Here is a 14,170-nt window from a genome sequence, read left to right on the forward strand (position 1 = left end):
GGCCTGCAAGTCTATACCCTGCTTTCTCTTCAGATCATATACATCTTTTGCCTTTTACTAAAGATTTCCATGGAGAGGAACATTTATGAGTTTGTACCCAATTTTTTGAGGCTTTGCTTCGGTGAAGCTCAAAAAACCAACAACAATGTTCAGCCACTACTCCCAAGCTGCAGAAAGACAACGTATGGCTTCTAGGGAGTTGCAGGACCCCTGTGATGTATTCCAACACCAACAAGGAGAAAGCACCCACTTACAGCCAACCTGAATTAGAAGCAGCTCCAGGTTATCGGCTAGTCAACACACTAGTCAGCTAGTCATCCCACCCACACCTTGCTGCCTCTATCAGAAAGAGGCAGGAAGAGGAAGCGGAAGGGGTGCTTCAAAGTGGCAGCGCTGTGGGGAGCCAAGGGTGAATTGGGGACTCTGACCCTGGGATCCAGGTGGCACTGCCGCTTTGAAACAGCCCATGCTCTCCACAGCGCTTTTGCCTTTGAAGTGTAGCAACAGCCCTGGGGAGGCACCCGTACTGACTCAAATAGTCGATACCAATTGCATCGACTATTCTATTAGCTGATTAATCTAAATTTAACATCCCTAGTCTCAACACAACCCACTCCAAGCCCACATGCTGGGGAATAAAGTTCTGAACCAACCTTGGTCTTTCTGCCCTGCCTGTCAGGCACCTCCTTGGAGCAGCCAGGCTAGAGACCAGTTTCCACCCTCCACTAATTCCCAGATGGGAACTTTCCTGTCCAAGCAGGAGTTGCTAATGCAAGAGAGAAACCAGGGCACCACCGGGGTGGTGCCTGCAGTCACAAGTCTGCAAGGAAGGGCTGTCAGCAGCAGGCACCGAGCTGCACGTTTCCAAACCTAGGTACAGTGTGTGGACTGCAGAGAGGGAGGGACTTGCCTAGTGATCTTTAACTCAACTATGCTGACCATGCTTTGAGCTGCCGTCAGAGCACAAAGTGCTGACCTAAGCTGATCTGCACATGCCCATGCAATACTGTTATTACCCTTGCACTCCTTTGCAAAGGAGTGAAGGGGCTTGGCAGCAATTCAGGATAGAGCCTGGCAAGCAACGCTGCTCCAAATGGTATGCTCCACACAGTGGCTAGCAGGCCTCTTCAAGGGTAGCAGCACCATATTAGCACAGCTGGCTCACCTGCCTCAGGCAGAGAGGTGTGGCCTGATGCTGCTTTGCACAGCAGCACATAGGTGCCAGACTAGGGCAAGGTGGCTATGAGATCAGTGTCTTGACACACAAAGGAAGGTGCACAAACTAGAAGGGCCAGTTTATTAAAGATAATTCAAACACATTTGGGGAGGATCCAATCCTCTGAGTGGGCCCATCTTTCACAACAGCACATTTCTAAATCCCCGAAGCTCGGGCACCAGCCAGTGCCAGGGGGAGGAAAGGATCAACTAATACAGCTAATGATGCTTACAAGCTGCCTGAAAGAGCCAGTGTTAAAGTTCAAAAACTCCCCTTTAGCAATGGTTAAAACAAAATCATTTAGAAATATTTTAAAAGTTCCATATCCCTGGCTGCAGCAGGTTGGGAAGCAGAGGTCTGCATTGCACAACTGTTCTCCTTGGGCTCTGTGCTCAGACTGCTCTACCAGTGGAGGCCAGAAGGAGGCGTCTTCTCATCTTTGTTGCTTTCCAACGAGAAGGGTGGGATTCGGACATCAAAGTGGGAGCCATCAGGCCTCTCAAATCGAAACGTACCCCTGCAAAACAAAGGCAAAGACCAGGCTGACCAATGAATAACCTTCCCCACTCACAGTACAGCAACGGAATGGCATTTCCTGGGTCTCTGTGGGTCCCTCCCAACAACAGAAAAGCACCTTTGAGCCAGGCACGTCACCTCCTCTAATAATCTCTCTGAGGTAGGCCTAGCACAGATGCTCCAGGACAAGGCAGCCCACGGGGAAACACACCTCATGACAGCAGTTCCCAATCTTTCTTATACCGGAGTGGCAAACCCATTCACAAACTTTTGGCGACCCAGTAACATTTTATTTGAATATTTGCATATTCATCATGCAAATAATGGATATGCAAATAAAAGGTTACCTGTCTGCCAAAAGCCCCAGCCCCCAGAGCCTTCCAGGGCCAGCCTGAATCCCTACAGACCCCCCCCCCATCCCCCAGCACCAGCCCCTGACCCCAGAATCCCCTGCAATCAAACCCCACCCCCAGTGCCAACCTCCCGACCGCAAAGCTCCCAGTGCCAGCCCCCTACCCCTTAAAGGCCGCTACCACCAAACTCCCCAGTGCCAGACTCCTGTTTCCAGAACTCCACTGCACCAACCATCCCCAGTGCCAGCCCCCAATATTAGCTCCATCCCCAGATCCCCCAGTGCCAGCCCTGCCCCCATAGTCCCCCACTATTAACCCTACCCCGTCATTCCAGTGCCAGCTCGCCACCCCAAATGCCCCAATGCCCCCCCAGTGTCAGCCCCTCACTTCTTAGAGCCCTCTAGAGCCCCCCCAGCATTAGCCCCACCCCTGGAACCCCCAGTGCCTGCCCCCGTCCCACTCACTTAGCCCTATGCTGCCTCCCAGCTGAACACTGCTGCCCGGGTCACTGCTGCTGTGAGGCTGCCATGCCGGGCTCTGCATGGCCCTCCCATGCACAGTGCTCTCCTATGTCCAGGAAGAGACGCTGCCCCTGCCCGGTGCTGGCTGGCTGAGAGGTGGGGAAGGGCATGCCTCTTCCAACAACCATGGCAGCAGGGGAGGTGCCGGACAGTGTATTCCAGCCCCGGACTCCAAAGTCACCGCAGCCCAGCAGCCAGAGGTCTGCAGCCTGCTGCCTCAGGACACCAGCAGAGAGTAGGACAATGCCCTCCTCAGACCAGACCACAGACAGGCTAGGTTAGGCCACCTGAGTTTAGTTTGCATACAGGTCAAGTTCACATTCTTATTTACCAGCAGAAGCAGTAATGGCTCAGTGCCCTGGAATCATTCCTTAAAGCCCCATCACCACCACTTTGGAAACTAGAGTTACTGCTTCAGGATGTCATCAGGGAAAGATTAAGCACCGACCACACATTTCCATAAACAGATAAGACAAACTGCCTTGTACAATACAGGATGTGACCAAGCAGGGATCAATGTTCCCTCTAATCTTTTTCATCCATGTGTGGAATAATTTGATGTGCACTGAGTGCATGTGTGTATGTGCACCACCAGGAGAAACAAAAACCTAGCTGTGAGTGCTCTGCTAGTCAGCTGGGCGGCATCTAAGTCTCTCCTGAATGGCTGCTCCAACCCACAATTTACAGGAAACACTGATAATACAATAGCTCCCAGACACATTCATCACCACCTGAGACTACCTATCAGACAGGAAGCCATGTGGATTGGTGATTCTGGGATTTCAGCCCCTTCCTTTCCCCATTGCTGGAATGACTTTCTACTTCTGGAGCCCTTGCCTTTCCTTTCAGACTGTTTGGGGAGGCACAGTCCAACAAGGAGCCCAAGGGGCTTTAATTCAACTGGCAGCAGAGGGGCTGGAACTGACTATCCCTGGTCTAGTAAACTTGCCAGACCAGGAAGCTTCAACCTGTGGTACATATTCCAGCTCAGCCCCGAGGAGGAACAACAGGTAGTTCGATTTAGGGCTTTAATTCAAAATACTGGGAATCTGGCGCATGTAGACGCGGGTAGTTAGTCCAGACTTGTGAATTTCCAAAACAGCGACCAGCCAGGAAGATGTAAATCAAGCGCGCGATATTTAAATCCTGGGCTTGATTTGCAACTCTGAATGCCTACATTAGCCTCCCTAGTTCGAACCAGGGGGCTAGTGTAGCCATACCCTTAGGGACTTAGTGATTGGGTGGTTGGTTTTCAATGCTGCTGATGTACATGGGACTGCACAAGGTGGGAACAATCCCAAGTGCCCGGCCGCTGGGGTCTGAATTTCAGACTCACTCTGGGAGACAGTCACTGCACTGCCCTTAGTAGAGCCCACTGGAGGAAACGCTAGTGAAGGCCTAGGATATAAGAGCTGAAACCCTGACCCAATACAACCCTGCCTCTGGCACTCAACAGGGAAATGAGCACATAACCAGATAATCTGGAAAGCTCCTTTGTAAGTCTGAGACCAGCTAAGGGAGGAGGACCCAGCTCGGAGCTTCTGCCAAGGCTCCTGGGCAATAGGGTTCCTACAGTCAACCTGGGACTATTGCTGAAGTCTAGCTAATGCAAACATGCACCCACCCTTAGTTGCTTTGTCCACACCCAGCAACTGACAAGTCATTTCAGAATCCCAGACTGAGCGCTCTTGGACACAGCCTGTCCTGGGTTATCATCGCCAACTGGGGGCTCTGCACGACCACCAGAGGGAATGTTCCTTACCACATGTGACCACTGGATGCCTGCAGGGAGACATGGCTGCTGTACTGAAATGCTGGCTGCTCTTTGGATAAGACTGGCTCCTGAGGACACAAAGAGACCCCACTGTATCAGTCAGATCCCTTTAGATTTCTCCATAGCCACCTATTAGCAGGTCTGTTTTGCCACAGAATTCACAGAGCTCCTCAGGCTTCAAAATGCTGCTTAGCAATTGTTCCTCTTTCACGTCTTGGCACTGCACAATAAAGGTCACACCTATATACCTGCACAGCATGACACAGTATTTCAGTCCCTCCCCCCCATAGTCAGATGGCTGGAAGGCTGAGTGAATTACAACCAGCTTCGGCTGACCAGGCTTGCGCTCTGCCCAATCCCCCAGAACCCAGACCTCCCAGCAGAAGTTCCTGCCCCACAGAGCTCTACCCCCCCATACCCATGTCCCCATTGTTGACCCCCCAACCATCTTCACCTGCAGAATCCCACTGCTCCTGTACCCAGAACCCCCAACAAGTCCATGTGCATCCAGATCTCCCACTGATCTGCCTACATAGAGATTGCCTCACACAGAAACTTCTCACCCACAAAACTCCTCCACACGTGGATCCTGCTGGGCTGAGCCTCCCAGCTGCACCAGGAACAGAGGGGTAGGGCCCTGGAGAGTTCCTGGGGCAGGCCTGACCCTTGCATGGTGTCAGGTGCAGCCTAACATCTGACTTCCTGTACTAGAGGAAGTGGGGGGCTTCAGAGTGATTTCCCTCCTCAACGCAGCAAGTGCTCCCCATTGCCATGCTGGAGCCACATTTATTGATAAAATGTGAAGACTCTTACAATACCATATGCATCACTTACTTTGGCACAGAATTCCCACAGGAGTAACTATCTGCAAGGAATTGTGCACAACTCTCTCGCAGTGCACACTTACTACCGTCACTGGAAGTGCCCATTACTGATAAACCACCCAAGGGTCAGTGCCTCAGATGGAGGCTATGTCTCAGGACACAGATCAGGCAATACGTACCCTTCCCACAACTCCTCGGCCCCGAACGGTTTCCAGGGTGCCAGACAAGCTAAATATCCTCCAGTGCCGCTCTCGCAGTTGTACCACCTCATTGTCAAGGTTCTCCAAGCGGATACAGTAACGCCACTGGAGAGGTGAGACACAAAGCCATCAGGAGCTGGAGCCAACAATCATAGGCCAGGTACCAGTCCACTTGCTGATGCCACTACTAAGAGCCACCCTCCATCAGAACCAATCATGACACATCAGTCTATAGCCACAGTGGGGCATCCCGTGCCCACAGCACAGAAACACCCTCCTAAGGCTTTTTTTTTTTCTTTTCCCCCCTTACAGAAACACAAGGGACTTACCCAATAGACATGGGAATTCTGTGCTTCCTGTCAAAAGAAACAAACTAGTTTAATAGATGCCCTTTAGCTCAGCGCCAATGCCCTGGCAGCTATCAGCCCAGCACAAGCACACAGGACAGTGACTTGGCAATGCTAGTCTGACACAGACAAGCCACACGGCAGCACAGACTAAAGTACTCCCCAAATTCACCCATGAGTTAATCTCTCATTCTCGGGGTGGCACTGGCTGGAACATCTATGGAAATGTGCAACAGAAGAGCTTCAGGGATTCGCCAGTGACTGGAGAACTGACTAGACATGGTACCCATGCTAATCATGCCCTCTGTGCAGTTAGAAGCTGCCCAACTCCACATGCTGTTGGCTAGCAGATGGGACACATACCAGTTTAGTGTTTTAAATGGTTTGGAGAAAGTAACAATGGCGGGCACACTAGGTAAGATCCAGACCTACCCTCATGCCCATGTAGAAGGGGATGACAGTGACGCGGATATTCTCGGTGGTTTCTCGGTGCACATCAGACAGCTCTAACCAGGGATGATTCTTTTCCTGCCATGCACACAGCGTTTCCCTTGCTACAAAAGGTGGTACTGTAGGCAGTGGAAAGATGGCAACTTATCAAAGCAGCTATAGATAAGCTACTGAACTCCCATCTCTCAGACAGAGCAGCAGCAGCTTTTCCATGGCTACAGAAGTCAGTCTAAGGATGCTTATGTCTCCCACTCACCACAGCATGGCAATAGCCTTCACCCGAGACAATAAGCTGCAGATACCCATCTTCCTTTAGGAAGATGCTTCATAGCAGTACATGGCTCTGAAAAGGCTTTCACTAGGGCAGGGGTGGCCAACCTGTGGCTCCAGAGCCACATGCAGCTCTTCAGAAGTTAATATGAGGCTCCTTGCATAGGTACCAAATCCAGGGCTGGAGCTACAGGTGCCAACTTTCCACTGGGCTGGAGGGTGCTCACTGTTCAACCCCCAGCTCTGCCCTAGGCGCTGTCCCCCTAGGATCTTGCCACTTCCTACCCTCTCCACTGAGCCTGGCACACCCATGCTTCCCCCTTCCAGTATCTCCACTGAGACAGAGCTGATCCCAGTGGGCAGGAGGAAAAGGAGAAGGAGGTACTGACCGGTGGGGCTGCCCGTGGGCGGGATGTGCTGAGAGCAGTGATGAGGAGATGATATGGGCTGGTGACATAGAACTGTTGCTCTCTGACCATGTGCATTGGTAAATTCTGGCTCCTTCTCGGGTTTAGGTTAGCCACCCCTGCGCTAGGACAAGGCTCGAGGGGCAAGCAGTTAGTTACCTTTCGTCTGGTCGTACATAAGAAACCTCTCAAAGAGTTCATGCTGGATTGGCACCTGATCAGTGGAGCTGTAGGGAAGGATGTCTTCATGGCTTACATAGTCTAGACCTAGAAAAGAAACCCACATAAACCATTAAATACATTAGTAAAGGGAGATTCATAGGCGGTATCTTCACAGGGAAATAAATTACACTAATGAGCAGTAAAGAAAGAAGGCCTGGCAGAGGAAATTTAAAATAGCACAAGAACCCTCAACCTACAGGGCACTCCCTGGCAATTATTATTCACGTCTCACTTTACCACCTTTTCCAAAATGAATACATGCTCCTCCCCACATACCACTAGTGGCTACAAAAGAGATTACACTATCAGAAAAGAACTTCAGGTAGAGAACACAACAGAAGGAAAAACAGATATCTAGCAGCCCTAAAAATAAAGGAGGAGAAAGAAATGCAGAGTGTAGGATTTGCATACATCTATTGCTAAGTGGAGAGAGTGGGGTTTGGAGTCAACAGTTCAAAGTATCTGAGCAACAGTCAACTCCCTCATTCACCAAACTACTGATTCCAGATGAACACACCTCTTCCATAAATCTGAAGAACAGCACTATACATGCCAGTGATTTCACTGTTGTCCAGGAGGGCTAGAAACTGTAGCTAGGATAGGGCATTCTGGGTACCCATGAATGTACCTATGTAAACAGATCTATGTAGTGCTGTTACTAGACTACACTAGCAACAGAACCTCTCTCAGGGTATGTCTACACTACCCTCCTAATTCGAACTAGGAGGGTAATGTAGGCATACCGCACTTGCAAATGAAGCTCGGGATTTGAATTTCCCGGGCTTTATTTGCATGAAGCCGGCCGGTGCCATTTTTAAATGCCGGCAGTTCGAACCCCGTGCCGCGCGGCTACACGCGGCACAGAGTAGCTAGTTCGGATTAGGCTTCCTAATCTGAACTAGCTGTACTCCTCGTGGAATAGACATACCCTCAATCCTTCTAGCCTGATCTCATGAGAGTCTGCACCCTCTAGAAAGCTTAACACAGACAGCTCTTTACTCACCTGGTATGGCATAGAGGGCTCGACTGTCGTCATGATTTGCCAGGAACGTCACTGCTTCTGTCTGTGACCTCTGAGACTGAAAATAAGGGGGATTTAGAGCTCTGAATGGGCAATACTATAAGCTGGCTGCTGTTTTATTCTTCTTCTCTCAAGGTTGTAAATTTATCAGCTCAGAACAAACATTTCTCTCCTTTTTTAATCACCTAGAGGAAATCACAATTCAAACACTGACTAAAGAGAAGATTTTGTGACTATCTATTGCCTTTACCCAACCTGTCTTATACAAACACTAGCAGGCGAGGCCTGTTGTTAACCAGGCAAAGTCATTTTGAATAGCTTACACTTACAGGAATGTTCAAGAAATTAAATATATGTAATACAAGTTTTTATTAATGTGCTTGCAAAAGGGAAGTAAAAGAACAGTTTTAAATTTGAAGGATTTCAACTTCAGACATTACTCATTTTATTGAATAAGTTACCATGCATAGTACATTTGAATCAGAAACTCATAAAGCTTCTATTACTCTTTCCATAACTAATTTGAAATATTTTCTGATTTGTAACACTAAAAATTTTCTTTGCACTAAAATGACAGTTGTGAACAAGTGACTCAATTTTAATTTTGTTAGCTTTAATAAAAAAAATTGCTAAGTCATAATAGCTATGACTTTTTTCCCCAATGAAAAACAAAAATAAATTATTTAAACCTTTCACCCAGCATATTCTGGTGTAAAAAGTAGTGCATTCAGCTAATTTAAGTGGCAGGATTGTTTATGCAAAATTTGGTATCTTTAGGTAATCCTGAAGTATGAGTTTATTTTGCACAAACAAATCCACAAACAAACAAACTCTTCAAAATATATAATAGATCAGAGAGCTCATACTCCAGTATCTGCAAGAAGTTAGCCTAGGCAGAAGAAACTGACCTACTCAGAAGTGTAATGGTTAAACACTTCTGATGATCTTTTCCAGAATGATGACCTGGTAAAACAGAACCAGTTAGTCACCCCATTCACACCAGAGAGGAGGGGTGGGCAAAAGCCTCTCAGCGGGCCAAATCCGGCCTGTGAAGCAATTACAGGTCCTACCCCCAATCGGAGCTCAGCCTTGCCCCTCCACCCTCCCTCCTGTGCAGCTACTGCACAGGAGGCAGCATTGGGGCTGAGGCTCCTCAACAGAGCCCGGAGGCGCGATTTCCACGGCCATGCAGTCTGGGGCCTGCCCCAGAGGCTGGAGATGCCGTGGCCACGACACCTCCGGGGCAGCCTGTGGCCATGGTGCCGGTCCTGGACAGCATAGCTATGGCAGCTATGTCTCCGGCCTCCCTCCGGGGCAGCCAGGACAGCGTGGCTACAGCCGTTGCTGCAAGGGAGCACGAAGTCAGGTAAGATTCCCCCTCATGTCCAGACTGCCCCACTCCCACCCCAATCTCATCACTTCCCTCCCCCCCAAGACCCAGCACCCCCAGCTTGCTCTGACATCCTCCCTTGTTCCTGCTCCTTCCACCTGGCCAGACACTACTCCTAGCCTGCTTCTGCATCCCAGTTCCCTCCCAGATTCTGCACCCCATCCCTAGCCTACTTGCTGGCAGCCCTGTCTCTCACACAGTACCCCTCATTTTTGTCCCTAACCCAGAGCCTAAGGAGGTCCATAAAATCCATTAACTCCAGAATCCCAGAAACATAAATCTGGTCTATGGGAAGCCCTGAACCTTAGTTTCCCCTTCCCCTTTTTGAGGGGGGACATGATAGCCGTTTTCAGGTATCTAAAAGGGTGTCATAAGGAGGAGGGAGAAAACTTGTTCATCTTGGCCTCTGGGGATAGAACAAGAAGCAATGGGCTTAACTGCAGCAAGGGAGGTTTAGGTTGGACATTAGGAAAAAGTTCCTAACTGTCAAAGTAGTTAAACACTGGAATAAATTGCCCAGGGAGGTTGTGGAATCCCCATCTGTGGAGATATTTAAGAGTAGGTTAGATAAATGTCTATCAGGGATGGTCTAGACAGTATTGGGTCCTGCCATGGGGGCAGGGGGCTGGACTCGATGACCTCTCGAGGACCCTTCCAGTCCTAGTACTCTATGATTCTAGCCCCATGAAGCTGGGGCACCAGAGGAGTGAGGTCACAGTTGGGGCCACATCAGTGAGTGTTGGGGGGTTTTGGAGGAGATTTTGCTTCTTATCTGTGTGGGCCCCAACTGATTTTTTTGTGGTCTGTGACCCCAGACTCAAAAAGGGTTCCCCACCCCTCCCATAAATAAAAAACCCCATTGAAACCTTTTGTGTTGGACTTAATATTTTACTTTATTTAAAATGAAATTTGATAAACTAACACGAGAAAGTTAAAACGCTTAATCTGTTTCAATTTAAATTAAACTGTTCTTACTAGCTGCAGCTGGTTCAGAAAATAAGGTCATTGTACCCAGCAGGATAGTTCTCACCCCGCCCCTTCCACCCAAGGCCCCTCCCCTTCCGGGTCAGCCCACAGCCACTTCCAAAATTAGTGAAGTGGCCCCCCTTCCAAAATTATTGCCCATCCCTGCCACAGGGAAACATTAACTGCACCCTCCCACTCTTTCATTAAACTGTTGGCTGCATTTAAGGAATAGAAAAGAGATTACATTGTCAGTGACACCCAATGGTATCAGACACTTACTATATGTGGGCAATCCCGAGCATCTATTAGCACCTGATAGTAGGTATGTGTTTTGCCTTTCACTTCTTTGGATCCATGACTTGCACCGGTCTCACTCCTAAACAGAAAGACAAATTCTGAGCACAAGAGTCTCTTTCATTAGACTATACCTACACACAATTAGGAATTTTAAATTGCATTGAATCAGCTAATCAAGTAGTCGATGGAATTTCCATCGACCACTCAATTAGTCGCTAAGGGGGGAAACTGCAGAACCATAGCAGGGTTAGCTAACCCTGCTGCAGCCCTGCCTTTTAAATATATTAACAGCTGCCAGGCTCTTATTCCATTTACAAAGCAGATGCACAGCGTCTGGGACCAGGCACGAGCCGGTAATCAACTGATTCCCATCTTGCAATAGGTCCCCCACTTCACTTCTGCCTCCCCTGCCCACCCCACAGAGATAGTGCTGGGGGGGGGAACCGGGTTTCAAACCAGCTGCCTTTCCCCCATTCTTACTGCCTCTCTGACAGAGGCATCAAGGGGGGGCAACTAGCTGAGTCACAACTTGAATACCCGATAAGCATGTTTATTGAGTAGTTGACTAGTCGCTTACATCCCTACATGATTACACACACCAGCAGCAAGTTGGTACATAAAGGGGGAATAAGTTGTGTCACACATCAGGATGCATTTCTGATATGGATAAGGTATAAACAGTTGCTACCAGCAACAATTTCATTCTTAAAGAAAAAGTAGGTTGTGAATACACTTCAGGATCTCCAGTCACTCCATTTCAGTCAATATGAGTAGAGCCCTGTGGGGATACATATTTTGTATCTAGAACTGCAAATTTGTGGATATCCACAGCTCATTTTTGCAGATAAAACTGTGTATCTGCATCCACATCTGCAAAAATGAGCCACAGATATCCGTGGATTTGCAGGACTCTAAATGTGAGATTCACACCACCTACATATGCAGCAATAAATTATGAGCAATGTCCCCTCCCCCCAAAAACAACAATGTCAGTGGCATGATAGCTCCAATTTACAGAGACTGAGACGAGTCCCACTAATCAGTTAGGCTTCTTATTTGGGTTCATGCTTTCACTCCACCCTTATTTTCAGTGTGTTCACTCCTCAGTCCTCCCCATATCAACCAAGATTCACTTGCAGGGTTCATTAGTTGCATTTAGAGACAGGTGAAAGACAAGGAGGCTCCATCTCTGAGGAGGCTCAACTGAACTTAGCTTGCCAAGAATGGAGACAAAATGAACTAGCTCAAATCACTAGGAACCAATACAGCAACCTGCATCTAAATCCACCTCAAAGAGCTAAGGATATTTTTCTTAACATTCTACCACTATTTCCTGAAACCTTTGTCCCATCTTTTAAATGAGTCTACATTAATACCAAAATAGCTTCTTTTATTATGAACACATTTCTCCCAGTTTGGTGCTCACTAGGGCCATAATAGTGTATTCAACAAAACAACCAATAAGCCGGTGCTTATTGAGTAACGCTATCAACTACACACAACACTCCTCTCCCCCCTCACAAGTAAATTTTTTAGTGAGCTGGCCAAGAGGTTGGCTCAGTCCCAACTCACACTGGGACCTAGCATCAACCCTCACTGCAGCTCTGTACTACAAGCACTAAGAGCTGGCGTGCGTGCAGGCTGGCTCAGTCCTGGCTCATGCTGGGACCAGCATCAACCCCTGTGCTGGCTCTTAGGGTACATCTAGACTACATGCCTCTAGCAACAGAGGCATGTAGATTAGACTACCCGGCATAGGAAAATGAAGCGGCGATTTAAATAATCGCCGCTTCATTTAAATTTACATGGCTACCGCACTGAGCCGATCGGCTGTTCGTCAGCTCAACGCGGTAGTCTGGACGTTCCGCGGTGGACATCAAAGATATTTGTCAACCTCCCAGGTATGCCTCATCCCAGTTTTTGTTGACTACACAATTAACAAATTACTCACTTCTTAACACCCACTTGAGGCTTTGCCCCACTCTTTCCTAAAACCTCAGAGCAGGAAAAACAGTAAAAGGCTTAAATATAACAACAGCATGGGAAAAAGCCAACTCCTTACTTTTCTGGAACAGGAGAAGCAACATCCCGATCATACAACCTGGCTTGCCAGGGAAACAGAACTATTCCTCGATATCCAAATACACTGTGAAGAAATAGCTGAAAGGGGAGGGAAAATCATAAACTTCAGTCCTGTGATAATTCACAGCCAATAGACTAAAACCCATGAACAATAAAGGAAAGGACGAACCACCTCACATTTCTAAGGAGGCAGCATTTTATTTTTATTATGCAGGAAGAAGCAGCACGATATGGACACAACCTAGATTGATGGGGCAGGAGAGAAGAAAGAATCCAAGCCTCACTCCATTGCAGGGCTCTAGAGGAGAGCGGAGACAGCACAGGGTGCCCAGCGGGCTTAGGGGGCGATAACTGGGAATGCGGCCAACGAAAGGCGCGGGGCGCGGCAGCCCTGTGGGCTCGGCAGAGGCAGCAGGTTCCAGCCGCTGCGTGGCACCTTCAGTATCGCGGGCAGGAGCAGCGCGCTCGGCGCGGCCCCGCCTACCTGGCCCGTTTCGTATTTGCCGTGCTGCCTGGGCACCTCGAACACCCCCACGGTCTCCAGCACTTTGCCTTCGGCCCGGTGCCTGCGGGGAGACCGGCAGCCGCTCAGGCCGGGCGCGCGGGGCAGCCCCACAGTCCGCCCCCCCCCGGCCGGCCCCCCCAGCCCCAGCTTCGCCCCGCCCCCCCGCCCCCCCCCCAGCCCCCCCCCCGCCCCCCCCCCCGCTTCCTCCCGGCCCCCCCCCAGCCCCAGCTTCGCCCCGCCCCCCCCCCGACCCCCGCTTCCTCCCGGCCCCCCCCAGCCCCAGCTTCACCCCGCCCCCCCGACCCCCGCTTCCTCCCGGCCCCCCCCAGCCCCAGCTTCACCCCGCCCCCCGCCCCCCGCTTCCTCCCGGCCCCCCCCGCCCCAGCTTCGCCCCGCCCCCCCGACCCCCGCTTCCTCCCGGCCCCCCCCGCCCCAGCCCCAGCTTCGCCCCGCCCCCCGACCCCCGCTTCCTCCCAGGCCGGCCCCCCCCAGCCCCAGCTTCGCCCCGCCCCCCCCCCCCCCCCGGCCGGCCCCCCCCAGCCCCAGCTTCGCCCCGCCCCCCGCTTCCCCGGCCTCACCTGGACGAGAGAAGGCGGCGCGGCGGCGGCCAGGCCCCGGCCCCCCCCGCACACAGCGCCCGCAGGCCGCGGCTCGGGGCCGCCCGGGGCGGCAGGGCCCGGGCCCGGCACCCGCTCAGAGCCGCCACCAGGTAGCGCCGCGCCGCGCAGCCCGACATCCCGCGCGCCGAGGCGGGGACAACGGCGGCCGAGCCCTGTCACCACCACCAGACCACAATGCACCGCACCATG

General features: G+C 50.7%; 1 protein-coding gene and 1 non-coding gene across 2 annotated transcripts; one reads left to right on the top strand and one right to left on the bottom strand.

The window, feature by feature from the left end:
* The first annotated feature begins 13 nt into the window (after positions 1-13).
* On the top strand, positions 14-129 carry LOC112544954 (U5 spliceosomal RNA). The gene has a single exon (XR_003088332.1). It is a non-coding gene; the product is annotated as a U5 spliceosomal RNA (small nuclear RNA).
* A 1,140-nt stretch (positions 130-1,269) lies between these two features.
* Positions 1,270-14,097, bottom strand: POLDIP2 (DNA polymerase delta interacting protein 2). The gene is made up of 11 exons (XM_075904462.2): positions 13,940-14,097; positions 13,341-13,422; positions 12,837-12,934; positions 10,757-10,853; positions 8,104-8,179; positions 7,038-7,145; positions 6,184-6,320; positions 5,734-5,760; positions 5,384-5,509; positions 4,369-4,448; positions 1,270-1,733 (listed from the first exon to the last, which is right to left on the bottom strand). The coding sequence occupies exons 1-11, from the start codon at positions 14,095-14,097 to the stop codon at positions 1,619-1,621; spliced, it is 1,104 nt and encodes a 367-aa protein (XP_075760577.2). The 3' UTR covers positions 1,270-1,618.
* Positions 14,098-14,170: the final 73 nt, after the last annotated feature.

Source organism: Pelodiscus sinensis, chromosome 21 (assembly GCF_052426305.1).
Source record: "Pelodiscus sinensis isolate ZL-2025 chromosome 21, ASM5242630v1, whole genome shotgun sequence".
Taxonomy (NCBI): Eukaryota; Metazoa; Chordata; order Testudines; family Trionychidae; genus Pelodiscus; species Pelodiscus sinensis.

Coding starts and splice junctions, on each gene's coding strand:
- POLDIP2 (XM_075904462.2), bottom strand. CDS start 14,097: ATGTCGGGCTGCGCGGCGCGGCGCTACCTGGTGGCGGCTCTGAGCGGG. Junction 6,321..7,037: donor TATGTACGACCAGACGAAAG/GTAACTAACTGC, acceptor CACTGCCTACAG/TACCACCTTTTGTAGCAAGG. Junction 1,734..4,368: donor GCATCCAGTGGTCACATGTG/GTAAGGAACATT, acceptor TTTGTTTTGCAG/GGGTACGTTTCGATTTGAGA.